Source organism: Podarcis tiliguerta (assembly GCF_965153285.1).
Source record: "Podarcis tiliguerta genome assembly, chromosome: 5".
In the NCBI taxonomy this organism is placed as follows: domain Eukaryota; kingdom Metazoa; phylum Chordata; class Lepidosauria; order Squamata; family Lacertidae; genus Podarcis; species Podarcis tiliguerta.
In genome coordinates this window covers 28,214,299-28,242,108 of record NC_139538.1, presented here as the reverse complement: position 1 = coordinate 28,242,108, position 27,810 = coordinate 28,214,299, and the positions used below count along the sequence as shown (strand labels likewise).

The 27,810-nt window shown below is 39.4% G+C and overlaps 2 protein-coding genes and 1 long non-coding RNA gene across 39 annotated transcripts in view; 2 read left to right on the top strand and 1 right to left on the bottom strand.

Annotated features, from left to right (window-relative positions):
- On the top strand, nt 1-27,680 carry AGFG1 (ArfGAP with FG repeats 1). 30 transcript variants are annotated; one of them, XM_083442711.1, is made up of 15 exons: nt 5-604; nt 3,368-3,461; nt 9,553-9,668; nt 11,584-11,746; nt 12,393-12,546; nt 15,161-15,280; nt 15,854-15,928; nt 17,006-17,209; nt 20,277-20,460; nt 21,252-21,331; nt 21,584-21,676; nt 22,623-22,670; nt 24,140-24,295; nt 25,308-25,399; nt 25,776-27,680. In XM_083442711.1, the coding sequence occupies exons 1-15, from the start codon at nt 438-440 to the stop codon at nt 25,833-25,835; spliced, it is 1,806 nt and encodes a 601-aa protein (XP_083298837.1). In that variant the 5' UTR covers nt 5-437; the 3' UTR covers nt 25,836-27,680. The 30 variants fall into 30 exon arrangements, with proteins under 30 accessions (XP_083298839.1, XP_083298837.1, XP_083298842.1 ...); XM_083442716.1 differs by having other exon boundaries at nt 15,854-15,943; nt 20,277-20,373; XM_083442700.1 differs by having other exon boundaries at nt 15,854-15,943; nt 24,143-24,295.
- LOC310678750 lies at nt 17,723-19,253 on the top strand. Its single transcript, XR_014511933.1, has 2 exons — nt 17,723-17,925; nt 17,964-19,253. It is a non-coding gene; the product is annotated as an uncharacterized lncRNA (long non-coding RNA).
- Nucleotides 22,677-27,810, bottom strand: part of SLC19A3 (solute carrier family 19 member 3) — a 37,295-nt gene continuing 32,161 nt past the window's right edge. For 7 of the 8 annotated variants that reach the window (XR_014511865.1, XR_014511866.1, XR_014511867.1 and 4 more), the window contains one exon: nt 22,677-23,336. The gene's annotated coding sequence lies outside the window, so the exon portion shown is untranslated. The remainder of the gene's footprint in view (nt 23,337-27,810) is intronic. The other variant, XR_014511868.1, reaches the window with a different exon arrangement.

Genomic DNA, 27,810 nt, shown 5'->3' with positions numbered 1-27,810 from the left:
TCGTCAGGCGCCTTCAGGGCGCAGGCGGCGGCTTATCGCCGAGCTGCTCTCCACCTCCTCCTCCTCCTGCTCGCTCCCCTCCTCCTCCTCCTCCTCTCCTTGTCTCTACAGAGAAAAGGTGCCGCGCAGGTTCCGCTTCGGCTCGTCATTCAGCCGCCCCGTCCTCCTCGCCGAGGGCCGACGCCGCTCCCCTCCCCCTCCTTCCCTTTCCCCCCTCCCTCCCCTTCCTTCCGTCGGTCCGTCAGTTGGGGTTGCGCGCGCGCGCGCCAGGGGCGCGGGCCCAAGCCTCGTCCCCCTCACGGGCGTCTCGGAGCCGGACGGGTCCCGGCCTCCCTCCTCATTCCCCGGCCGGCGTGAGCGAGCCCGGGGAGCGGCCTCTATACCTCCGCGCGCGCTCACAGACACACACACATTACCCGGCCGCCTCCTCCGAAGCCATGGCGGCGAGCGCCAAGCGGAAGCAGGAGGAGAAGCACCTGAAGCTGCTGAGGGAGATGAGCAGCCTCCCGCCCAACCGCAAGTGCTTCGACTGCGACCAGCGCGGCCCCACCTACACCGACATGACGGTGGGCAGCTTCGTGTGTACCTCCTGCTCCGGCATCCTGTGAGTTGAGGAGAGGAGAGTTGAGGAGACGTAGAGAAAAAAGAGACACTGAGAGAAAAAGAAAGGAAGGAGGAGGAGGAGGAGGAAGGGTTGACCTCCTCCCAGGCGGGAGGAAACAATCGAGAGCTTTAAGCAGGCGATGGGAGGGAGGGGGTGGTGGAGCTGAGGAGGAATAGGGGGGCTGGGAGGGGGGGGTGAAGACACCCCGCCCCGCCCCGCTCCTGATCCCATATGGGAATTGGCAGCGGTCTCGGGGAGGGGGGTGTGTGGGTGGGGAGAGGCTGAAGCGTAAACGAGACTGCGGGCAGTTTGCGGTGTGGGGGGGGGTTCATTTTTTCTTCCCTCCTCTCATTTCCCCCATAATTGCTGGGCCAGACCCTTTGAGAGGAATGGGGCGCGTGGTGTTGGGCGGAGAGCGGGGGTGGGGTGGGGGTTGCTCGTGTGTCTTTCAGGCGAGTGACAGGGGCACACGGTGTGCAAGAGGGCTGCGCATGGGTACGGGTGAGAATTGGGGGACCAGGTTGAAGAGATCCCCGGAAAGAAAAGAAGGAAGCTGATGTGGTGGAGGATAGATGGTGTGGGGCTTGCTGAATTTTCCAGCGTCCCTTAAGTGTAGCAGGGGTGGGTTTTATTTTCTCAAAAGTGGGAGGAATATCGGTAATGAAAAATGGAGGGTCTTAACGAGCACATTCTCTCTGTATATAAAGTGTGCTACGCTTTTAGGAGGAGGGATGCAAACTTTGTCTGCTAGTTTGATCAAGTTCCCTTAGAGCATATGAAAGGCTAGAGGTGGACAGGTGCCAATTGTGATATTAATCCAGGAAGTATGTAAAAAGGGTGGGGAAAGCTTGACAAATACTCTGCAGATGCATTTTTATTTTTTGGTACTCTTGTAATTAAGATGGCAAATACGCTTTTGCCTGAGTGTTCCCTTCATGGGTTTGAGTTTATTGAGCACATTAAAAATTTGCCTTGAGGGTTTACAACAGGAAACAGATTAATGGTTACTGGTTAACCTCTGGATTTGAGTTCACCATGCCAGTTGTTTGGTTAGCATAATTTGGTCTTTTTTCGTACCCCAATTAATATCAAACTTGCGGTGCAAATGGTTTGCAAACTGTGCAAATTGTCCCTCATCATTTTGAAGCAGTTGCAGTTTTCTCCAGCATGTTATCCTTTTAACCTTGCAAGATTTGTTTTGTTCAACCACATGGTGTTGCACATGGAGTTTGATTTGCTGTGACAGTTACTAAAATGAAGGTACGGCACTTGTCAAATAGATCAGAACTGTTGACTCCTGCTTCTGGTTTGGAGCTCATAGGTGGAATATGTGCTTTGTATGGAAGGTTCCAAACTGACAATTGGATATCCAGTTTAAAGCGTATAGTAAAGAAAGTCACTGGAAGGTCTTATGCTAAATAACTTGTAGACCCAAAGTTATAGTGCTCCCTGTGTGACCATGTTTAAGGAATCCATCACTTGTCATCCATAATTAGACACATGTGCATGTAAAAAGTTATCCATAAAAATTATATGTAAAAAGACTTGCTGTCAGCACCATGTACTTATATTATATACTCACAAATTCACTCTTCATTGATTTTTACTAGTTCACCATTACAAGTACACATGAAAGTAACTTTAGCCATATCACTATTTCCGTTGAGTCACTAATCCTTCCTGCAGTAATCCTTATACAGAGGTGTAGCTTAGATGTATTGCTGAAGTTTCCTATTTAGTACTTGCAGGAATCATTGGTTCTCTCACTTCCAGACCTTTGGGTTCTATTTCATACATTATAGCAGTGGCAAGGTTGCTGCTGAACTTTTGCAGTTGAAATTAGCATAACCATTCTCAAACTGAGACAGGACCATGTGTGATATGACAAGGGATGACGGAAGTTCAACAGTGTTTGGACCGTAAATTTGCCACACACATTTTAAGGAACAGGTTTTATTTTAAGAAGGCTGAAGAGACAAATATGGAGGGAGGTGGAGCAAATAAACTTCTTCCTGTTTGCTTGTTTATTAGACTATATTGCTTGGAGATTTTTGAAATATTAAGCAGTTTAAATAAATCAATTTCTTGGACATGTGTGCATTTTTAGAGTAGAAAAATCTGTTAAATTAATAAAACTTCAATGCTAGCAATACGATGCTTAAATAAGTTTCAAATACTTTGATGATGCTATTATTATTATTTATTTATGTGCTGCCCATCTGACTATGTTACCCCAGCCACTCTGGGTGACTTCCAACAAATTAGAACACAGTAAGACATCGAACACTTAAAAATCAAAATAATATATGAAACCTCAGGTTATCTAACACTTTTAGCTTTCCAGATCTTAAGTAGGTAAATAGTAGGGAGAAAATGTCACAGATTCAAGGCAACCAAGTGAATCTGTATCTTTACAAAGTACTTTAAACCATCCAGTTCCTTAGTCCCTTCAAAAGATTAATGTCCTTAAGAGAAAGGGCTATGGAATTGAGATCTGATATTCTTAATTGATTCCTGTAAAATTATAAATTCATTAAACTAAAATTATTAGGCCTAACTTTTTCACTGCTCTTGGATAAATACTCCAAAACAAGTACTAACACTTAGAAAAAGGCAATTTTCTTTCATGCCTAAGATTCTTCAGAGCTAGGATGGTTCAGAGCTAGGATGAAGCTACCAGTTGTAGCTTCAAGGCATAGTAGAACTTTATTTTCTTCTTGAAAAGTTTCTAGAATGACTTCCTTCAATTTTCTTGTTTTATAGACGAGGTTTAAATCCACCTCACAGAGTGAAGTCCATTTCCATGACCACATTCACACAGCAAGAAATAGAATTTCTGCAGAAACATGGGAATGAAGTAAGTATTACAGACTTGTTTTTAAGGGAATAAATAGTCCTCAAATGAATGTGATTTATCATTCTTCAAGAAGATAGAAGCCTTTAATTCAGGGATGGTTAACTCTTGGACTAATGAAGTCCCCACTGCCCTATAAACCACACTGATTTTGGTGTTGGTAAAAATGGAGTGTTAAGTAGACATGGTGCAGGATGGTCATAGATTTGTAACCCACCCTTCCCAGCACCCTGAAGGGTATTAGAAATGGCAAATTATCATCAGATTATCATCACTTGATCAGTGGGGAGGATGCAGTGACCGTCATCCTGAGCTGAGTGTGGACCAACTGGGGGCTGTGTGTGAGGGTGTATCTTGTGTGTGAGGGAGAGTGGCCAAACCCACCCACCAGCATGTGCACCCTAGAGAGATAGCCAAGGATGAATACAGCCCCTAAGGCAGAAAAGGTTAGCCACTCCCATGCTGAAAATGAGAATTGAAATTTTCTTTGCTGTTTGTAGCAAAAAAATAGTATTTGAGAACTATGAAACTTCAGACCCCTCCAAATTGGTTTCTGCAGCAGGAACGATGTCTCATAGCCTTGTGCCAATTGTGTTTGTTACTCTTTTTCCTTTTTCTTCTACAAAACTGTTTATTGTTCAAAATACCGCAGTGCTACATTTTTCAGTGTGGATAGAACTGCTGTTAAAGATGAGTGGTCTTTCCTCAAACCACTTAATTCCCATCCATTTTACACAGGGCAGCAGTAACTTGCCATATGCTAATTATAGGGAGAAAGGAAGAAGTTGCTGCATGTGGGATCTTCGAAATTACCAGAAAATGTAATGGTTTTGTAATATAAAAATGGAAAACCCTGGAGGAAAGAAGAACCTAAGTAGAGCCTGTTGAATCAGGCCAGTAGCCTGTCTAGTCCAGCATCCTGCTCACACTGGTGAAGCAGGTGCCTTTGGGAAGCCTGGAAGCACCTGCCCACCTGCAATTCCCAACAACTTGTAGAACAAGCAGCTGTTGATAGCCTTGTCCTCCATGAACTTATCTTAATAGTCTGTTAAAGCCATCCAAGTTGGTGGCCATCACTGCTTTCTGTGGGAACCAGTTCCATTGTTTAAGTATGAAGAAATACTTTCGTTTATCTGTCCTGAATCATCCAGGGTTCAGCTTCAGTGGATGTCCACGAGTAGTGGTGTTATGAACAGGGTTTGACATTAGCAGGGTGCCAGGCACATTTTGCACCTAAAGAGTCTCCATTTGTGAGCACCTCCAAAAGTCTGGGTGCCATTTTTTTGTGCCTGGCTGACATTCAAGGATTACTGAAATGTATGTGATTTGAAGCTTCGAAGTCTATGTTAAGGACAGACAATATGTTAAGGAGTTTAACAATAAAGAGTAGAGTGTTTTGAAAACTGAAGTATGGTATCAATATTTTTATTGTAAACACAGAAATAAACAGGTATTAACAATTTCTGCTAAAAATGTGGTATCAACAATGTGTCACTTGTGTGAATTGCGTATTAATTCAGGCTTATCAAAATAATAAATAAAAAGTGTTGCTTCCACAACCCAGGTCCCAGGAGCCATTTGGCTCCAAGCTTTTCTATTCCAGTTTCTAACACTGGTTATGAGAGGAGAAAAACTCTTCTCTGTCCATGCTAAAGCTGCTTCAGCAAGCCTTGTTCTTCTGTATGTTCGGCTATTTTATCTTTAACAATACTTTCCACCAGTTCTCCTAGGGCAGATATAGCTAACCAGCCTGTAATTTCCAGGATCTCCTCTAAATCCCATTTTAAAAATTGATGTTACATTGGCTACTTTCCAGTCCTCTGGTATGGAGGCTGATTACGAGGGACAAGTTACATATTTTTGTTAAAGGTTCAGCAATTTCACATCTGAGTTCTTTGGGTGGATGCCATCTGGACCCAGCAATTTGTCATCTTTTATTTTGTCTTTTAGGCCTAGAACTTCATCTCTTATCAGCCACTATCTGCCTCAGTTCCTCAGACTCCCTTCCTGCAAAAGTTAGTTCAGGCACTGGGATTTGCCCCATGTCTTCTGTTGTGAAGGCAGATAGTTATCAGATTACAGGCATTGGTTCTGGAATCTTCTAGAAATAATCTCTTAACAGCATTGTAAAAGATCTAAGTAAATTTGGCATAAATTAGGGGAATACTATGTTTTGAGACTTGACACTGAACACATGGCATCTCATGAAATGAGTACTTCATTTAGGCATTAGCAGGGTATCCCAACTACTTTATGAATGCCATAAAGACACCATAAATAATAAAATTGTAGGTCTTTATAGTTAAAAAAATAGTAGGTGATAGCTAATACACATGGATGGAGCCTGGCCCATGACTCTGTCTTACATTATTCAGTCAGGTCATCTGCTTGCTGAGGAATATAGTTAACTTACATTGGCAATAAACTTTTCCATTCTTCGGCAATCAGTTAAAAGTTATTTTTAGAAAGGGGTTTATAGCACTTAGTTTTTCTGGTAGAGCATAGTGAAACATATTTATGCTTGATTAGAAGATAAAAGAATATCACTTGTGCCAATCCATACTTTTCTTGTCTAAACAGGCAAACATAGTTGGTGTTTAACCTTCAAAATGGGATTAAGAACCTGGTTTTGATTCTGTTTTGCTACGTAACAGGATTGGAGTTATTAATTTCCTGATGCAATGGGACGAAGCACATAAAACCAAAGCTCCTTAGGCCTTGTTCTTTTAACCCTAAACCTTTTGCAGCATTAGGGCAATAGAATTCTCATAGTCTGACAGTCTATCCCATGTGTAAGGTGGCATGGTCTTCATTGGGAGGGTTGTCCTCTGCAGTGCACTAAACTTAATGTTTCAAGGCTTTGACCCTTTGGTGTAATAATCTCCCTCAAACTTATGTTATATCTAGGATGACTGGGGCTATGTGTGCCAACCTTTTCTGCAATACAAATTCTTACAAATATTGATGCCCCTATGATGCATGTGTAAGCTAGTTGTGATGCTATACAAATTTATCATAGGTGGGAGCCAACATCAGCATAGCTTCCCTAAAGTTTTCATATTTGTTTACTGTATTATTGTCCTTTTTTCTATTAGTTACTGTCTCCCAGAGCAGCTCACATCAGTTAAAAAGAGAGAAGGGCACTTATTAAGCCACAAAAGGAAAGTGGAGGAAAAAGGTAGGGGTGGGAGATCAGTTCTTTAAACCCATAACAAAGTGGTGAGAAATAAATGGGCATTTATATCCTCTTGGGACCAGGCTAATCAGTATATTTTTCTTGTTTCTCTATATTTTTCTTGTTTTATCGGAAATGTAATATGAGCAGTTGTGGTCATAAGTTACCGTTGAAAGATGCAGAAACTATTAAAGGGTCTCTGTAAGCAGTTGTGGTATTTAGAGCAATTCCTTACACAAATAATTGACGAGTACAACCTTCTTACATTTTGATAAATTTATTTTTGTCTACTTAATATTTTTTATTGTGTGATACACAAACGTTGTTCCCATTACAGTATTTGCAAAGGAATAAACTGCTGCAGATGAAGAGATACTGTGCCATAATAAATTACTATGCTCACAAAACAGGAGTGAGGTAGTTCCTGTAGAAATAGAATAAAATGTAATCAAGTAAAATGAAAGTGGTATAGAGGGAATATTTAAATGTCTTATAAAGGCAGCCAAGCAAGTAATTCCTGACTGAAGTGCAATTATTATTTATGGAGTATCTAAAATTGTGTTGGACTAATGCTTTCAGTTCTTGCATTTCTAGGAAGCATATGTTAGCCAATAGATCAGTGACTAAGACAAAGGAATTAGGGTATTTACTGAATACAAGTTACTGCTTGCTTACCCAGGAACACCATTTCAAAATCCTTCCTGTGGCAAGTTTCGCTTGTACTATAGTTCTGCTTTGTTACTATGTCAAATTGTAAATCTAGTAATTGGCTGCTGCAAAATATACGTTATTCATTCATTGTATGGCATATTCTGAAATGTTCATTATCTTTATTACCAAACGGTTTTCATACAGAGTAGTCTACAGATGAATGAAATGTGACTTATTTGTAATTGTGTATCAGACCACCTATTTTTAACTAGAAGTTACCCAAATGAGCTCTGTGCCATAAGGTGGAAAATACTGGGATACAGGTTTTTAACCAGTCTGCATAAGCAGTAATGTGCAGTTGCATCTTGAATGAAAGCTAAACTGGCACTCCAGTCATTCCATACTTGCATCAACTGTGGAAAGTGTCCTTTCTAGGAAATAGCAGGAGTGCACACGAGGAAGCTTTCATAAATCAAAGCATGCTTTTCAGTACATTAACAACTTAGTTGCTTTAATTTAAATTGGTTCACTTTTTGCTAGGATTTGAGATATATACAGCTTATAGCTCTCTACCTGTATTATCCATTCACTTGCAAAAACCTATTGAGAATTTTCTTAAGCTTAGTGTTAATATTTTGTTTCTAGAAAGAAAATTAAATTATTGTGGCTGCCTGCCTGCCTGCCTGCCTGCCTGCACTTAGGCAGCTAGCTGTTCCTGGCCAACTTCCTGGTTTATATTAGTCAGGGTGACCCATGGGAGTCCTCATTTTCGTCATTGCTGTTAAATGCAGACTGGCAACAACAATCTGCATGCAAAATCCCAGTTTCTTTGCATTTGCTAGGAGGGAATAGATGCCCTTATCCCTGAACACATTTATTCAGCTTTATGCAACAATTGTCCTATCCAGTTGCAATGAACTGAGCAACCACTTGGTCTCCTGCTGTAATATATGGGATGCAGGTGGCGCTGTGGTCTAAACCACAAAGCCTAGGGCTTGCCGATCAGAAGGTCAGCGGTTTGAATCCCCGTGACGGGGTGAACTCCCATTGTTGGGTCCCAGCGTCTGCCCACCTAGCAGTTTGAAAGCATGTCAAAGTGCAAGTAGATAAATAGGTACCGCTCCAGCGGGAAGGTAAACGGCATTTCCATGCGCTGCTCTGGTTCGCCAGAAGCGGCTTAGTCATGCTGGCCACATGACCTGGAAGCTGTCTGTGGACAAACGCCGGCTTCCTCGGCCTATAGAGCGAGATGAGCACGCAACCCCAGAGTCGTCCGTGACTGGACCTAACAGTCAGGGGTACCTTTACCTTTATCACAATGAACTGAGCAACCACTTGGCCACCTGTTGTAATATATACATTCTAAAAAAAACACATTTAAAGTCCTGTGGGTCTCCTTATGTGTTGCCATTATGCCAAAAGGCCTTTTGTGTCCCCAATTTTAAGTTTATCTATTTTAAAAAGTTTTAGTTTTTAAAAACAACAACAAAAAAACACATTTTTTCTTACAGACCACTCCCATGATGTGATTCTGTGATGTCAAAAGGATTTTGTGTGCTCCCCTCAACACCTAATCTGTGTCCTTTTTAAAAAATGGCCCCTAGCATCCTCTTCTAGAAAGCCATAACCAGTTTGGAAACTGTATGGTTTGTTTCAGTAACCTTTTTGTACCAAATTATATATATTGGACTAGAATGCATCTTTCAATTAACCATTTGTATTAATTTAGGCATTCAAGATCTTTTGAATTACAAATAAAAATTTAGATGCATTTTTACAGAAATGTATGTAAAGCTTTGAAACAAAACCCCTCAAAGATGTAATTTGTAAATTGCAGGTTTTTATTTGGGGTAAAACCTGTTGTATACTGTTTTAGGGGCCTTTGTTTGGGTTGAAATGCAGGATAAGAATAACTGAACGTCATGTTTTGGTGATACTATATTAAACAATTACACTGTCATAAAACGGATGGAGATTTATGAAAAGCACTGATATGCATACCAGTAAATTCTTAAGCACAATGCTTATTCTGCTTCTTGATATAAATAGTTACTATTGTAGAGGAGCTAAACGGCCTTGCAGGTATGCATAGCAGGATCAGATTACTGTGTCTCAATGCACACCTATAAATGCTTACTCGGAAAGTAACCTGGTTGAACACAGTGGGACTTAACTCCTTGGTAAGTGTATGTCTGCACTGTTTATATGAATTAAATGAACAAGTTGAAATTGATTTAACCTAATACTGTATTGTGTTTCCTCCACAAGGTGTGTAAACAGATTTGGCTAGGATTATTTGATGATAGATCATCAGCAATTCCAGACTTCAGGGATCCTCAAAAGGTCAAGGAATTCTTACAAGAAAAATATGAAAAGAAAAGATGGTCAGTACACACCTTATTTTGCTAGTATTTTAAAACAACTTTTTTTGTTGCTAAAATTGGTGTTTCTTAATTTTGCTAGTATAACTATCATTTAAGTATATACATGCTCTTATCTGTATTGTTATTTACTTTGTCTGGATGCTTTGCTGGAAGATAGCTTCCCACGATTCATTTCTAATTGCCAAATCTTGATCACTATCTTAGAGATTATTCCTCTCGGGCCCCTGGAACAACTTCCTTTCTCCATTATTATGATGATGTTTCATTGGGCTTGGGCTAGTATGAGGGTAGGCACTTCTCCCAAAGAATACAAAACGATTGTTCCTGACCACAAGGAGCAGGGTATTCTAAAACGATCCGTTAGGTAGTATTGAGGGTAAGACTGGACAAAGGAAAATTTGCCAGGAAGCAGTTCTTGTGGCATAGGAGCATGCGTTCCCTTTTTGTAGTAACTTTCAGGCAGGCTTGTTGACAGTGCCTATGATTGACTAAGCCAGTCTGTAGGTACTGGACAGAAGCAGGAGGAAGGTTAAGACTGCAAATTCAAATCCCAGTGATGGGACTTTTTGGCGGAGAAGCGACATAGCTCAGTGGTAGAGCATCTGATTTGCATGCAGAAGGCCCCAGGTTCATTACCTACGACCTCCAGTTAAGGCAGGAAATGTCTCCCTTCTGAAACAACGGAGAGCCTCTCCCAGCCAGGATAAACCTAGCTAGCTGAACCAGTGGTCTTCTGTAGCATGAGACAGCTTCCTTTCCCCACTACTTATGTGGCAAAATAATTTATTACATACATATTGCTTCCACAAAGGTGGAAAACATGACAAAAACATACTCTTTGGTAGGTGTACGTGAAGTTAAAGAGATGTACAGGTTTACTGTATATTCAATGAACACTGGATTTTCCTCAATGAAATAGACACTGATGTGGGAAACAGTCTTGTATGAGCAGACCTTGGGGATACTTCAGTTTGGGATTAAAAATGTCAGTAGCATTAATTGAGAATTTAGTTTGTTTAGTGTACCATTCAATGAATTCCTTAAAGTTTAGTATGCTGCCAAAATACTGTAAATTTTATAACACATTCCCAAATGTGCAGCATGTTTGATCTGCTCTTCTTGAGGTTAGTGCACCTTAGCAGCAGTTGACATAAACATTAAGAGCTGTACTGTTACAGAAATTGTACTTGAAACTGTTAGATGATATTGCCCACTGCCTCCATTCATTCATTGCCTTATACTCTTAAGACCAGGACTGGCAAGTTATCAGAGTATTTGAGATGGATTCTAGGGCAGACAACTGCTGGTAGTAGCTTAACTGGAATTGAATTGAAATAGTCTTGCAAAATAACTGTTCTACTCTGGGGTCTCTTGTCATAAGACTGCTATGGGGAGATTTGTTGAAACTGTATTTGCATGGCGGCTGTTTTGTGTTGTAAGCTGCTATAGTGCAGTGGTTCCCAACCTCACCACCTCCTGGGGCACTTGAAAATTGCCGAGGTTCTTGACAGACCGCTTAATGATTTTCTGCCCAATTTAACAGTTGTAATGTACTGTGTTAGATGCTATATGATATTTAATTTTATTTTTATTGCTGCTTTTGTTTCTTACAGTATTTTATTACAGTTTGAATTCCATAGAATTCCAGTTTTAATACAATATAAGAAATAAAAGCCATAATATACAATTAGAAATCAATATACGTATTTAAAGGAATGACTTTGGCACCTCCCATCTTCAGCCACAAATCCACAGACACACCAAGACTACCTGAATGAAGCTCATTCTGTGGTCTGTGGACCACAGTTTGGGAACCCCTGCTATAGTGCTTGGAAAAGTAACTTTGGGTTCTCTTTCTTCTAACAAGATATATTGGGACTGTGTCTATTAAATTTGTAATATATATTTGTCTTAGGTATGTTCCACCAGAACAAGCAAAAGTTGTGGCATCTGTCCATGCATCTATATCTGGCTCCTCTGCTAGTAGTACAAGTAGTACTCCAGAAGTCAAGCCACTTAAATCTCTTCTGGGAGAGTCTGCACCGGCACTGCACTTAAATAAGAGCACACCTACACAAGTGAGTAGAGGGGCAAAAACTGTTCTTTCACACCCTACAGTTCTCCCGAATTTCTGATTTTTCCTCCTACTCTCATTTCTTTTAGCCATGCTGAATCTCAGCCAGCCTTATTGCTTGCTCAGCACTCGTATCTCTTCTCTCAGATATTTGGATCATATAACTGCTATTCTGGCTGGATGCATTAGCTGCCTGTATATTCCCAGGCCTAATTGAAAATGCTCATTTAAACTTGCAAAGCCTTACATGGCTCAGGACTCCAATATTTAACAGAATGCCTCTTCTGCTATGAACCCAACCATACTCTTAAGTCAATATTTGAGGCCCTACAGTTACCCCCTCTGAGAGAGGTTCAGAGCATGATGACAAAGGGCCTTTATAGCAGTGGACCTTTGTCTGTGGAATGCTCTCTCCAGCTAGGCATTCCTGGCACCAACTTTGTTATTCTTTCTGTGCCAGGTCAAAACCTTCCTCTACTCACAGAGAGTTGAAGGGATGGAATGGTTGCACAGATCCCTTAGTGCATTATCAGATAGAATAACTTGATCTGGGTGAAAAGTAAAATGGTGTGTCCTTCTACATCAGGAATAAAACCTTGGATTAATCTCTCTTCATGTTTGTTTAGCCAACTTTAACTTGTTGTTTACAGTCTCCTGTTGTAAATCGATCTCAAGGACAGTTACAAGAAAAGAAACAGTTTGATCTTCTCTCTGACCTTGGTTCAGACATATTTGCTGCTCCTGCTCCTCATTCCACAGCCACAGCGAATTTTGCTAATTTTGCACATTTCAACAGTCATACAGGTAATAGTCTTTTCCATTCCTGGATTTGTTACTGATAACTGATATTGAAATCCAGTCCCTACAAATGCACGTAGTATAGTTTTGTTTAGTTTTTTAAAAAAACTATTTACCCAATTTGCTTCAATAAGAATGGTTAAATTTGCCACTTAGCTGTTACACTGAAATTACCACTTTCCCTTTACTGTTAAATGTAAGCAGGAAACTTAGTCTGAAAAAGTGGACTGATTTGCCTGTCATAATTCTGAAATAACTGGCAAAATGGCATTCCCTCACCATTATGAAAACCTTAGTTATTGACATTGTGCACTATTAATTGTTTTAAACATCTGGCCCTTCCAATCTATTATCTTAGGATCATAAATTGAGAATTTAGTACTTGTAGTATAGCTTATATGGAATACCAAATCTACAATTAAATTGTTCATAGTGTTTTGCATACATTCTCTCAATAATCCTTACCACAACCTTGTAAGGTAGGTCATTATTCTTATATTGCAAAGGGAAGGTTGAAAGGATAACATACTGAGTAGCCTGATAATCAAGCACTTGACAGTTTGTATAATTGAATATATTATACCAGCTCTCAATTTATTCGTTCACTTCTGTTTATGAAAATAGTTATGTTTGGGAAATGAGTACTATTGGTTGCGTTTTAAGCAAATGTATTGGTGTGGCATTCTGTGGTGAGTGGCCTTTACAGAATGGGTGGAGAGCTGCCAGACCTTGAGCCAGATTGGGCCTATATCATATCTGGATCCTTTCTGTATGGCCCAATCCCATGCTTGTTTCATTCATATGTCCTGACTGCAGAGGGAGACAGGTGACCTGGAGAATTGCTCTGTCCCTCTTCCAGCAGCTTGCTCTGCTTCTGTGCTGTCAGTAGAGGAAGAGAAGCTTCTTCATCACTGGATGAAAGTGAGCAGTAAGCACAGAATGCATACTAACTGCTTGGGATTTCTAATCCCATGCTGATTCTTGGGAATTCCCTCTCAGGACTTCCCTCTTCCTCTTCCATTCTCTGTGTGTGTATGTGTGAGAAATTAAATATATGGATCGTAGGTGAATTGGGTACAATTTTATAAGTGAATGCTTGTCTGACTGCTCGCATTTGGGTCTGGCCACTGCTTGCATGCATTTCCCAACACCCCTGAGGTGTTGACTCAGAAGCAAGGAGGTTGGATGAAAGGAGCAGAGTAGGCAATGAACTAAGAGAAGAACCAGGAGGGAAGGATAAATGGAGATTATGCATGAGGAGAGAATAATGTGCTTTGTTGCAGAAGGAGAGAGGAGTGCATATCAGACTTATGAAAAGTCAGGGCAGTCAAAAGGAGTAACAAATAATGCAGGAACCAAAGGAAAATAAAGTTGGATACTTTCTACTGAAGAAAGAAGCAATGGTGCATGATTGATGGAAGGGAAGAGGCAAGAAAAGCTTTGAGGGCTGGAAACTAGAATTGAGAGTTCCAAGGGTGATAAAAGTTTTCCAAGTCCAGGCCCCGATGGGAATTCTATGAACTCTGTTTTCTATTGTTACTGAACCTCTGTGATCTGGCAGTCTAATGGAACAACAGAAAGAGGTGCTGAATTTCAGAGTGGTTTCAACTCACTAGTTAACTCTTTGATTGCATGTTTCTGGAAGTGATTATAGGAACAATATATTCAAACTTTGATTAACCTTGTTGCATCTATGGACAACTTTGTAATGTGTGCACTTTGTTACTTGCCTTACATTCTCAATATTGTAAAGTGATGGAAATACTAAAAATCATAATTTCTTTTGGCCCAATATTTGACAGTGTTGTTTGCCCTTCCTTTTGGATTTTTCTCTTAAAATTTATATTGGCTATCTTGTCTTCTTTTACGGCTCAGTAACTTCTCAAAGGCCAGGACCCAGAGAGCTACCTTAGGTGAGCTCAAGGGGCTTGTGTATACCCTGTGGGGTTACTGACTTTCCATGGCATATTGCACAATGCTTATGAAACTCCTTCACAGTTTCAAGAGCTATTTTTTTGTGGCATGGATATTTTCTGTTCAAGAAACACCAAAAGCCTTGGGTGCACAGAACTTGCAGCCTGCTTTGTACGTCAGCCAAAATGTTGTAAGATCACCATGATACAAGATGAAGCTGTCTTAAATGGATGCCATAGTAGCAGTGAACAAAGATCCAACTGGCCCATCACTCTATCTAACAGAGACCAGGAGTATAGTATTGCAATATGATGACATCCTAAAAGAACTCCAAATTGTGTGAGCTGGAATTTGATAGCTGTTTTTGTATTTTTTAAAAAGTGCAACATTTATTATCAATACAAAAAATGTGTGTTTGGAGGTATTGTGATCAGCAGAAGTGATCTTTTCTGTGTTGCGGACCAGCATGAGAGACAAACATCAGTTCTATGTATCTTGCACAGATCCCATGGAAATAACTATATTCCCATTTGGAGGTTATGTTTTCAAAATTATTTGTCCCATACTTCATAAGTGACAATTTATGTCAGTGGCATGTTTGAGGTGCAGCTTTGCTACCCTCAAAGCCTGCCATAATCTGATTCAGTTTATGACCTATTTTTTGTTTTCATACCATTAACATGTTTTGTTCATTTGCAATTTACAGCGCAGAACTCTGCAAATGCAGGTTTTGCAAACTTTGATGCATTTGGACAGTCTAGTGGTTCGAGTAATTTTGGTGGTTTCCCCACAGCAAGTCAGTCTGCTTTTCAGCACCAAAATACAGGTAGAAATGCTCTAACATTGTTAGCTTTCTTAATGTAAACTAATCTGGACACAATTTAGAATATCTTAACTCTTTTCTTCATCTAGTTGTCTTAACACACACACTTTGAAGCTCTGGGGAAACCTGTAATGAATGCTGCCTTTTGTTTGGTGTGGATTGTGCTTTTTTCTCGCATGAAGTTTTTGCCCTGTAGCTTCTTGATTATCCCTACACATGAAATATTTGTGTCGTGTTTGTTGGCACTGCAGAATATTGGCTAAATTAAAAAATACTGCTTTCCATATTCCAAGTTGGTGATAAATACACTGCAACTAGAGAAGAAACTAATTTAATGTAACACAAGTACATTACTCGATCACGAAAAGAAAAAAAAATCTCATGTGTAAGGGCTACTGCTTTGCTTTTTCTTTAATTTCGTTCATGTTGTATAATGTTTGCTTGTCTTGATCTATGGCTGACTTATTTTCTTTTTTCCTTTTCCTTTTTTAAGTGTGTTGTCTTAAGATTTTCTTTTAAAATTTTGTTTTTCCCTTTTGTTAACTTTAACCCCTCACACAATTTCTGGCTGTCCAGCGTTCAGAACGCTTTCATCTAGCTGCAGTTTTGGTGAATTTACTACTTCCGCTTTCCCTCTCCAGGCTGTGCGCAGTAAGTTCCACCAAGGTGGGAAACTCAGCTCACTTCATTTACAATTCCTTTTTTTTCTTTTCATTTTCATGTCAAGCTTTTCATTAGCCATTGAATTAAAAGATGTTAGCTTGTAGTTTACTAGAGCAGCACTTGATTGAGACTTCCTAATAATAACAGTTGGAGTCAAAGTTAAAATGGTTTTCTTTTTCCTGCAAATTGAAAATGTCACTGAATTATCAGCATTTATGGGAATCTAATAACTTAAGGATAGCTATATAAAACCTGGTCAGTATCACATAATTGGAGTTTTGACGTATTAAGGATGCAAATGTTAATGACAAATTTTGTAGAACCCACATAAACTGATCTCTCAAATGTTGCCATGAGTCAGGTCACCCAGTGGCAGTCTCTTGTGAGGAAAGAGGCTGTATATCCTGTTACCTTCATCAGTTGAATCAGATATTCGTCAGTAGTTAAGGACCACTTGGTGGCAGCCTTTGAGTGGAATCTCTTTCAGTTTAAATTTGAAAACATTAAATGCATGGTTGTCACAGGTACTGATGTGGATTTTATTTTATTTTTAAAATGTGGTGCTCACTCCTCCTACGCCTTTCAGCTATCTTTGTTCGTCAAAGATAGCAATAGGATGTGGGGTGCCCACAACAGTAGTCCCTGGGAAGAAAGAAATTAAGGTCACAGTAAAGCCTCAGGATCCTTTGTGTTTACTTCTTAACTTGATATTTCTGCTTCCCTGTCAGAAATAATCAAAGTATGATTAGTCAAAGGAATTCTTACTTAACTACATTTGCAGCAGGAGATACAATATTAAAATACTTGCTGCTTATGTGAATCGTTGAGGTTAGCCTTGTTGCGACACCTACTCTTGCAGCACTCTGCTATAGCACTGGTAAGCTAGGGCTTTTAGATTTTGGAAATAAAAACAGCCTATTTTAAACAAGCGAAGACCTGGCCATAGGAGAAGCTTCTTGAAATTTGTGACCCTTTAAACATATCCGCACAAGGCCACCAATAGTATTTGAAGAGACATTCATTGAGCTTGAAAGTATCCATCATGTTTAACTTATTTTGTTACAGGTGGGAGCGCTGGATCAGTGAATGCTAACTTTGCACACTTTGATAACTTCCCCAAATCCTCCAGTGCTGATTTTGGAGCCTTCAGTGCTTCTCAGAGCAACACAACTGCAGCCAGTAAAGCTGCAGTGAATAAACCGAACCTCCAGTCAGCAGATAAATATGCAGCTCTTGCTAATTTAGATAATATCTTCAGCACAGGGCAAGGTACTAATTCTTATTCTTTGACCTGTTCTCTTACACTATTTATCTTGGCAGTAGTGGTGTTCTGTTATGTTCTAGTAGGCTTTTATTTATGAAAGGTTTATAGACTACCTTTTGGCCCCCTTAAGGGCTCCCAAGGCAGTTTGCATTAAAAAAAACCCAAACCCCCTAAAATCTTGATACAATAAAAAAATGAGAACAGTAAAACCACTATTAAAGCAAATGAAAAAACAATAGACAGCAAAATAAAAACTAAAAATAAAGTCTGATGAAATTAAAATGTTTTGATTGTTTACCTAAAACGTTTCTGAATGCTATATACCATATAAACTGATAGCCTATTGCTTGAAAATGTGATACACTGGCAGTCATGCAAACATTGTGGATCTGGAAAAGGAAAATTAGTGCAGCAATAGTGGTCCCTACTCTATTCAGTTGTGTCCTCCATCCACACCAGGATCCAGAGCACCATTTATATTCTGTCAGTTATCTGGTGGTGTTATGTCACTGTGATTTGACTGAAGACAAAGCTTCCAAGGAAATACATCTCTTTCAGTGTAGTTAATACCATCAGAGAACTCAAAATGTGGTCAAGTTGGTGATGCTAGAAATAGAGATCTTAGAACCTGAATATTTTTTTGACTTTTCTTCTACTTTCCCTGCTTATCAATGTCACAATGTATTTTTGATCCACAATGCATAAAAAACCCTCTGATGCAGTTATAAAAATGAACTTGTGGAGATTTATGTGTTGCAGTTATTATAGCTCATCCTTTTGAAAGGCAAAGTAGCCTTAAAGTTCACAAGGGGCCATCCAGCCAGGTTCCCTTCAAGCTTAAAAACCAGAGTAGAAATGTCCATTCACAACAGCTGCTGAATGGTCACCATCATTCAGAAATTTGTGCACCAAAACTGCAATTTCCAGAAATATCTGACTAGCTGACTTCATGTGCTCCAGTGTTTCAGAGTTTCTGTCCCTCTTTTCTTCCAAGGAGGTTAGGGTGGCATAGATGGATCTCTTGATCCTGCTCCCTTGCCTCTCATTGCAACCTTGTGAGCTGGGTTGTTTAAATTGTTTTATTGTAATTTTAACTTTGTAAGACACCCAGGTATCAATCAATCAATCAATCAATCAATCAATTAAAGAAAGAGGGTTGTGAAATCAGATAGAGAACTTGATGGCTGAATGGGGATATGGCAGAATAGGTCTTCCTTGTCCTAATCTGACACTACAACTACTGCACCACACTGGCTCTTGGGTCTCTTATACCCTTATAAATTCTATCACGTTTCAAATAAAGTAGAAATATGCCTAAAGCTGAACATCTATAATAAAGGAGGTGTTTGGAATGCAGTACAGTATTTCAAAATAAGTTCAAAGTCCTCTGTGGGATAAATTTCTCATTAACTTAGAACTATGGGTCAACTAAGAATCAGAAATACTCTATTAGCCCATTATGATATATAAGCAATTTGCAAAAAAAAAGGCTTAGGGTTATAAATATATCTTTAAAATATAAAATTGCTGTATTCCTTTTATTATGCCTTCTGCTTTTTGTGTTTGTGGACCTTGTTGTACACTGCCCTGATATTTTGTGGTGTATAAATAAATGAATAAATAAATAAATAAATAAAGGATAATAGTACAAGTTAACTGTTAGTATTTAATATCAGCTTTGCCCTGGCCAGCTCTGCAACCATTTGGTTTCTTTATTTCCTGCAGCTAAGCTAGGAAAAAGCCTCTTAACAATGAGGAAACTAGCAGAAGCCTCATCCTGATCTCATTGGGCTCTCAAACAGTGGATTGTGTCCAACTAAGTTTTTCCTCAGAGTAGACCTATGGAAATCAATGGACCCATGTTGGGCTTTTTCATTAATTTCAACAGGTCTACTTTGAGTAGGAGCAGCATTGGATACACTCGCCCTGGGGTCCTTTGATGGAATGTGCAGGATATAAACTTATAAAATAAAGCTCAGTAATTTCAGGAATCTACCCTCCAATTGAGGTTAAGGACTCAAAGGCTTGTGAATGTGGGATACTTAACCACCATATTTTATAGAACGTATCCTAACCAAAAATTTACAGCCTTTAACTGTACTCTAATTTTTAAGATTTTCATGATGTTAGAAGTTTAACACTACAGAGAATAACTTGTGTTGAACTGTTTGGGATGGAAGCAGTGTAATTGATTATTGGGTATGTAGGTTTCATTTTCTTTGTTCAGTATCATATTAAAGTTGTACTATGCTAGACATGGATACAAAAAAGGATGCACATTTATTAGGGCAAAATGCAGTGGTGTTTGTGTGTCAGCAGAAGAAACACCACTATGCAATGAGATTTCTAGTTCCTCTCTGCAAGCCTCCCAAATTTGCTCTGGAGCATTCAAGGACGCTCTGGAGCAGACGAAGGGAGCAGGGCGGAAAGGAAGGAAGGCCTGTTACATAATCAGAAGCCTGCTTGTGTAATGCTGGAGTTTGCCACAATTTCTTTTCCTATCTTTAGTCGATCATCTTTTTGTTTTCTAGATATTAAATATGAAAGGGTTCACTTTGAATGGCTGTTACCATGTGAAAAGCCATTCACATGCAGTGACTATTCACTTTTCTCACACTACCACAGCAATTTTGGAGGTAGTGTTTGATCTGCTTACTTAGGTTCTACATATGAATAGCAGTTAAAGCAAGTATCCACATGGCATTCCTAACATGTATGCTGGTCTTGCATGAGCTGATTGTATTACATTGAACAGGTCAGCCTATGTCCATGTGTGACTTTCAGAAAGTGCTCCTGACTTGGGACTCTCTTTTAACGTTCATATTTCTGAAAATGAGGCGAATACAAGGTTTGGTTTGATACAATATGTTGAATAAAGTTTCATGCTGCCATGGAGAAGGTTTGCATTTGCTGGGAGCATGACTTTCTCTGATTTTAAAGAAAATGGAAAAGCATGGTTGCAACTCTCTAATAGTAGGTTGCTCAACAAAAAAATGTCATCTCAGTTATTGCTAACTTAAGCGCTAAAGAAATCTGCTCTGTGCATTTTTAATCTGGTCTTTTTCTTCCTAGGTGGTAGTGAGCCAGGAAGTGGCTTTGGTGCTGCCCATACAGTACCAGCAGGTCCCACTGTGTCAGCCCCAAGCCAGCCAAGTGCATCTTCAGACAAGTATGCAGCTCTAGCAGAATTAGACAGTGTGTTCAGCTCCACAGCAACCTCTAGTAATGCATATACTTCCACCAGTAATGTTAGCAGGTACTCTTTCTTGATAGAAGTTGTTGTAAACCAGTCATGTTTACAAATGGCAAAAAAAAAATGAAATGGTAAAATTTTGAAGTGCAGACATTTTGTGAAAACCCATCGTTTAAAAATTGCAGTTGCATTGGGAGTTTCGGCTTCAGTGGGAGGATGAAGAGGTTGATTGGTTTACTCAGATGAAAGGTTTTAAACAAGCTATAAGTATCGCCAACTCAAAGTAGGAAGAATAAAAATGTAACAAATATTCTGGCAAAAGGGGAAAACGCTTTCAGTATTCTCAGTGCTTTAGGGCTGCATTCCTATAGACACTTACTTGGAATTAAGTCTTGTTGAGTTCAGTGAGGCTTACTTCCAAGATAAAATTAGGATTGCTTTAAATTGTTTTCAGGGATAAGCCATTTGTATGAATATTTTTATTGGTTATAATGGCATAATTGGTTCAAATCTTTTCATAGAGAGAGGTTTGCAAAACTTGGTACTAGCCATGTCAAAAGAAATTAAATATATTATTATTGTAACTGTCTAGAAGTGCAAGTTTCTGCTTGAACCGTAATTAAGTTTATTTTGTTATACAGCTGTGACTACTTTTGGCTACTGGGGAAAACAAATTCTGATCTAGCACGTTAGCTTTTGACTTGTGGTTTAAGTTGAACGAAATGGAACCCCCCCCCCCCCCCCGCAAAATGTGATTTAACAGCCTCCTGTGTTTTCACATGCAGTAATTAGCTGTAGGTGTCTTAATTGTTAAGTAACTGACTCTGATCTTGATGAATGTGAATTATTTCCAGTAATGCTTTTGGAACAGTACCAGTGGGTGCTAATACACAGACACAGCCTGCGTCATCAAGCGTTCCTGCTCAGTTTGGAGGTATTGTAAAACATTACTAAGCCATATTGCTAACCTGTGTTTGAGAGATTCAGCTGCACGACCCCATTTTTCCTGTTCCAGTAGCTATGCTCTACATCTTGAAGGCAAATGTGCCTAGCCGTGCCAGGCTCCTCTTTAACCAGGAAATGATAAAAATATGTCTTAAACATAAGAGTTATCATGCTGTTTTCTTTTGATAGGCAATTTGAGGGATGTATAGTGTGTTAAAAATGTCCATTCTTAATTTTTCAGCAACACCATCCACAAATCCATTTGTGGCTGCCCCTGTAGCCGCAGTAGCACCTTCAACGAACCCATTCCAAACCAATAGCAGAGCAGCAACAGGTTAGAAAAAGAAAACATGCTATGCATTTGTTTGATAGCAATTAATGTTTACCTTCTGGTACTATAGAATTTTAACTTTGAGGCAGACTAACATGCTAAATATAGTTAAGCTCTTATGAAATCAAATGCAGGCGTCTCCCCACTTATGCGGGGGTTCTGTTCCCGGGGACCACACATATACGTGAAATTGCGTAGAGTGGGGAGCAGCATCTAAGAAGCCTGTAAACACTGTCTAAACCTCTGGAAACCCTTGAAAAACCTCCCTACAAACCTCCTTTCTCAAACTCAACTTTCCACAGGCCTCATAGGTTGGTGCAAAGGCTCATGGGATTGCTAGCCATTTTCCTGTTCTTTTGGGACCATTTTTGTAGTTTTCCTGCTCTTTTTCAGGCTGTTTTTGCTCTTTTTACACCCTTTTGTGGTTGAAATCAATTTATTTAATAATTTCCCAGTGTCATGCATATACGCGGTCACATGTGAGTCAAATTTGTGTAAGTGGGGAGACGTCTGTGCTTTTGTTGTAGCTTTATCAATCTGGGACAGACAATTAGGAGCAGGGAACATAGATAAGTCCAGATAAAAATCTTCCACTTCCTGCTTTTTAAAGTATAATTTGAATTGTTTATATATTTGTGTTTCAGACATTTGCATTATGTTGATACTTTTAAAACACTTAATCTTTGTAGTTCATTTAGCGTATATAATGTATGTAATAAAATTTACACATTTATCCTTAAGGCTTTTGGGCCCTTGTGCACATTAAAACTTGTATAGTTTCTTTATTAGGGGAATTAATTTGACAAGTGACTTGCACATAGTCTATGAAGTATTCTGAATTTTTAAACGGTGTTTTAATACTGCCTATTTTATCATGCAAAAATATTTCTGCGAGAAGTTGTTTATAAATCATTTGACACTGTCTGGTCTCTTTGTGACTTCCCATAAGGCCTCTCAGGAGCAATGCACTCTCATATATTTCCTCAGGCTCACTTTGGTAGGTGGCCACATTTTATATGAGCTTCATGTGGCTAACTGTCCATTTGCTTGTGATAGCTTATTGCCAGTTACTGGTTTCTCTGCATGTACGACTTTTTCAACCCTCCTTCCATATTCTGAAATGGAGTGGGCATGGATGGTGATGCACCTGAAATACATGATGACATTACTCGGTGTAAATGTTAATACATTTTACACCTCGCTCCTAAACACACATACTCAAAAGTACATGCCATTTATTTCATTGGGACTTGCTGTCAAGTAAGTGCGTTTAGGATTGTAAGCGGAAATTGTTATCTTACGTCCATGGTCACATTAATAGGTGCTTAAAATGAGTGGAGTTTTGAAGCTTGTGTTCATAGTAGCTCAAGTGAAATGAGTCATAGCGCCAAACCATTTTGCCACAATGTGTTTGGCTTTGCTGTTTTAGCAAGCTTCACTATTAAGTATCCTCTCTGCTAATAGTAGCTTGTGTAAGTTCTGTCAGTGCACTATTTGTATCTTGTCTATTTTTCTAGTCATGTGTGGCCTCCTTATTCCACAATTCTCTTCCGTTAACTCTTATGCCATGTATTTCCTGGCTAGCCATAACTATTGATGGATATGATGACATAAATCTGTGCCAGATCTCAACAACAAATTCCTTGGAAGCGTCATTCTAAATCTGTAAATAAAGAAAAATAGTTCCTGGTTCAGTAAAATAATGTTCTAGAAATTCTTGTGAGACTTTTATATGTCTAGTAACATTAGGTATAAATTAATTACTAGACTGTTTCACATGCAGTGCTGCCACTGAAAAATATTTTTCTTTTCTTTACTGTGACCCAGGTTAAGAGTTTTCTTGAGTAGCACCTCCCTCAAAAATCAGCTTGAAAGGGCAGATAGATCAGTTGTCAGAGTAAAAATTTCACTGAGGTAGCCAATGAAGTTGCTCTTGAATCTTGACAACTGTGTATTGAACAGAATTTAATAGTGGTTTGCACCTCAGTGAACAGCAACAGTGTTCTAATGCTTTCTGCTCATTCTTTCCTTGTTAAATTATTTCTGAAAGTGCTCTTGAATTACTGAGCTAAATGGTTCCATTGCACTTTTGAAATTAGGTGCTTTTTCCTGCCCTTTTAATCTTGAAATTAGCTGCCTGTTTTGTATTTTTGTCCCCTCTAAATAATTTCCGTCTATCTTGTATTCACTGAAAATCACATCCTGATTGCCTGTTATATCTAGTTTCCATGTTACGTTTCTAAAAAACATTTGGAAATATCTAGGCAGAGATACTGGCAAATGTTATGTTGTCAAAAGGAACAGGCCCAACAAAATTTTGGCCGTGTTCTTAGAAAATCCAGAAGCTTAATAGTTTTAAGGCTAGCCATGTGACTGGCTGCTTCATAAGGGATTCTGAGGATATGCGTGACTTCACAGAAAAACCGTAGCTCAAAAATAATTGAATGCTTACATTTCCCTTACCAGCAGCAACATTTGGCACAGCATCCATGAGCATGCCTGCAGGATTTGGAACAACTGCCTCATACAGTCTTCCTACTAGCTTTAGTGGTAACTTCCAGCAGCCTGCATTCCCAGCCCAGGCAGCCTTTCCTCAGGCTGCTTTCACTCAGCAACCAAATGGTAAATGCTTGCATGTTACATTTTGTTTTAGCTGATGGGAGTATACAGTAGTAGTTTAAGAATGTCTTGGAAGTTGAGACTGTTTATTTCAAGAGTATTTGCCTATCCTGTGTAACATCAATTGAATGTTGCATTGCTGCTTCAGAATATCACTGGTGGTATAACGGTGCAGGGAGGAGGGTGGGCGAGAGTCACCTGAGCAGCGTATTTTATATTCTCATGTTCTTTGTCCTTAGGCACAGAAAAAATTGTTGTGAAATTTATTCTACTAGCATGAGCTGTTTTTATTGTGCAAATAATTTTTGTCAGCCTTTCTTTTCTTTTATAAGGAAAAGAGTGTTATAATTTCTAAATAAGTCGTGTTTGGCCCTAGCAAAACCAGGTTACACCTAAGTTGCTACTTAACAAACACAGGGAATGTATTCAAGATGATATTCTGAATCTTTTCACTTAAAGAATCTGGCAAATATACTACTGTATGATTAGTTTCTGCATAATTTTATACCATGAAGTTTGAATGTGCCTTTATGTCAGAACAAGATGCATGTTTCAAAGGCTTTGCTAGCTAGTATTTTTATATTTCAGACACACCTAGGATCCCAGCCTTAAAGGACTGGGCACAAGAGAAACTAAGGTGGTTGTAGTAAGCCAGGCTTCCTCAACCTCAGCCCTCCAGATGTTTCTGGCATACAACTCCCATAATCCCTAGCTAGCAGGACCAGTGGTCAGGGATGCTAGGAATTGTAGTCTGAAAACATCCGGAGGGCCGAGGTTGAGGAAGCCTATAGTAAAGCCTTCTGAGCACACAGAGAGCAGTTCAAGTCATATTTTTAATTGACATGATTTTGTTGAAGAAACCTACAGTAGGAAGCAAATCAACTAAGTGATTAAGTCCCATTGTTTAGATAGGGATCAGATATTTTATTGAGTTTACTTGCTGAGAGCAGAGTATGTGCATAGTGTGATACTTGGTTACCAGTCTAAAGTTAACTTCTGATATTTTATTACAAAGGAGCCGGCTTTGCTGCATTTGGACAGGCAAAACCAGTAGTAACCCCATTTGGGCAAGTTACAGCTGTTGGAGTATCTAGTAATCCTTTTATGGTAAGTGAGCTCTGGTGATATGGTAGTCTAGATCAGGAGGTAACTTTTTCTGTCATTATTGACTTGGATTCATGAGACAGTTCAGTTGGGATGGAGCAGGGGGCCATGCTCTTGATGCTTGTAATTTTATATATTTGGAGTCATCGCTGATTCCAAAGGGATACAAAAAAGAGAAACTTTCACCTCCCCATCCTGTTTTACACAGTCATCTGTGTACATTTGCTCTATGCTGTTAGCTCTTTTCCTCTTGTGCCTTTGCTAAAAGTGCATTATAGGCAGTTGGCCCATCTAGAGGAAATGGAAAAATTAAGTTTTGTCCAGATGGTATGCTTGGCATATGGCTTTTTGTGTGAGACTTCTCTTTTGTTTTCTTTAGGCAGGTGGACCAGCAGGGCAATTTCCAACAGGAAGCTCATCAACCAATCCTTTCTTATAGCCTTATAGACACTTTACCTAAAAGAACTCTTATGTGATCACACAACATCTCTGCGCCTCTTGCACTGTTGTCTTGTTTCACTGATCTTAGCTTTAAACACAAGAGAACTCTTTCAAAAAAAATAAAAAAGCCTGCATTGTGTATTAAAACCAAGAAACACCAGGTAATGTGCAAAACAGGGGCCATGGAAACATCTTTTTATCTGTGCGTTGGCAGGAGAATGTTAATGGTATCATGTATTTTAAAATTGGCTAATAAGTTATTGCAGATACCACATTCATTATGCTGCAGTACTGTACATATTTTTTCCTTAGGAATTAGTTATTTGTGCATATCAGTATTTGTAACTTTTAACACATTGTTATGTGAAAAACGTTACTGGGGGAAATAGATCAGTCACTTTAAGGTGCTGTCGTATCTCTTGGAATGAATGGCCTACATCATTTTAACCATTGCTGTTTGGAGTTATGAGTTCAAAATTGAAGGTTTTATTCATTTCTTGAAGTGTTTTTCCTTTCCTAAAGAGCTCTTCTATTTATACATGCCTAAATTCTCTATAATGTAGAGGGATACCTGTCTGCATAATAAAGCTGATCATGTTTTGCTACAGTTTGCAGGTGGAAAAAAATAAATATTAGAAAAAAAACTGTTTGTCTTTGTCGGCATTTGCACTAACCAATTTTGTTAAATCTTTAGGAATCCTTCCAGGATGCGTTTCCACAGCTGCTTTTGGTAATGTTGAAAAATCTCCTGGTGATCAGCCAATAAAGCCTGTGCACAACATTATATAGGTTTACAGATGTTACAAGACCAGTCAGCCACACGTGTCACTTCCTCTTTGATAGTTTGTGTGAAAGAGGGGGAAGAGAAGATGACACAGTGAGCCCTGAGAGGAAAACAGATGGGGGGGGGGATCCAAAAGGTGTGTTTGTATAAAGAGACTGCCACCTTGGAGAAGCCATCTACAAATCAGGTTGCATGAGGGGAAAAGTGTGTCCCACTTCATTGCAATGAGCTGCAGGAGTGGGGCGGAGACTGTTGGAGTGAGGAAGGAAAGCTCTGTAATAACTACATATGTCGAGGAATGGGGAAGGGATTAGCAGGGAAAGGAATGAGCCCTGTTGTCTTGAAGTATCTCACTTAAGATACTCATTGCTTTCAGTGAGCTGCCCACTTCTTTACTCTGGAGCTCATGAGACATTTTCTGAGGCTCATGGAAAATATCAAATAAAATATCAAACTGTCATTATTTTGAACACTATAGCGAATCTGATTTTAGATGGGCAGTACAGAACCTATTTAACTTCTTGCTCAGTTTTGTTCATGAAGAATCCCACTCTGGTGGGACACACATTGTTTGATTTATTGATCTAGGCTTGTATCCCATGCACTGCAAGCAGAACTCTGCTTGTGCAATAGGCCTTTCCTTCCCTTCCCTTCCCTTCCCTTCCCTTCCTTCCATGCCTCCCAAATCTACTCTGGAGAGTCCTCCAACCCAGAGCTGATTTTGAGGGCATGCAGAAAACTGCAGGGAAGAGGAAGGAAAAGTTCTATTCTGGAAGTGGACAACTCTGCATTAACAGAACCAGAGCGTTGGATGTTGCCTGAGGTTTCTGTTAAACTTATTTTGAGATCTCCATGACAGGGTGCAAGAACTTAATAGGCCTTGTTAGAAGCTAGACACCTGTTGCGATAGTCTGTGACTACTTGAATCATAGCAGCAGTTTGCTCAACATATCCTGTGTATTTTGTACAATACTCATTGAAGATTAGAGGGTTTTACTTTAATATGTTGACTCTAAGCTTCTGTAATGGTAATAAACAAATATTCTGTATTTTACTACAGTTGGCATACAGTTGTTTCTCTTTCGTTTAGTTTAACAGTGTGAGATGGTAAATGCTGCTTTCTACCTAGGATCAAAAAGTAGTATGAACATGATTTTTGGAAACAGCTATTCAGTATGGAGACTTTCCA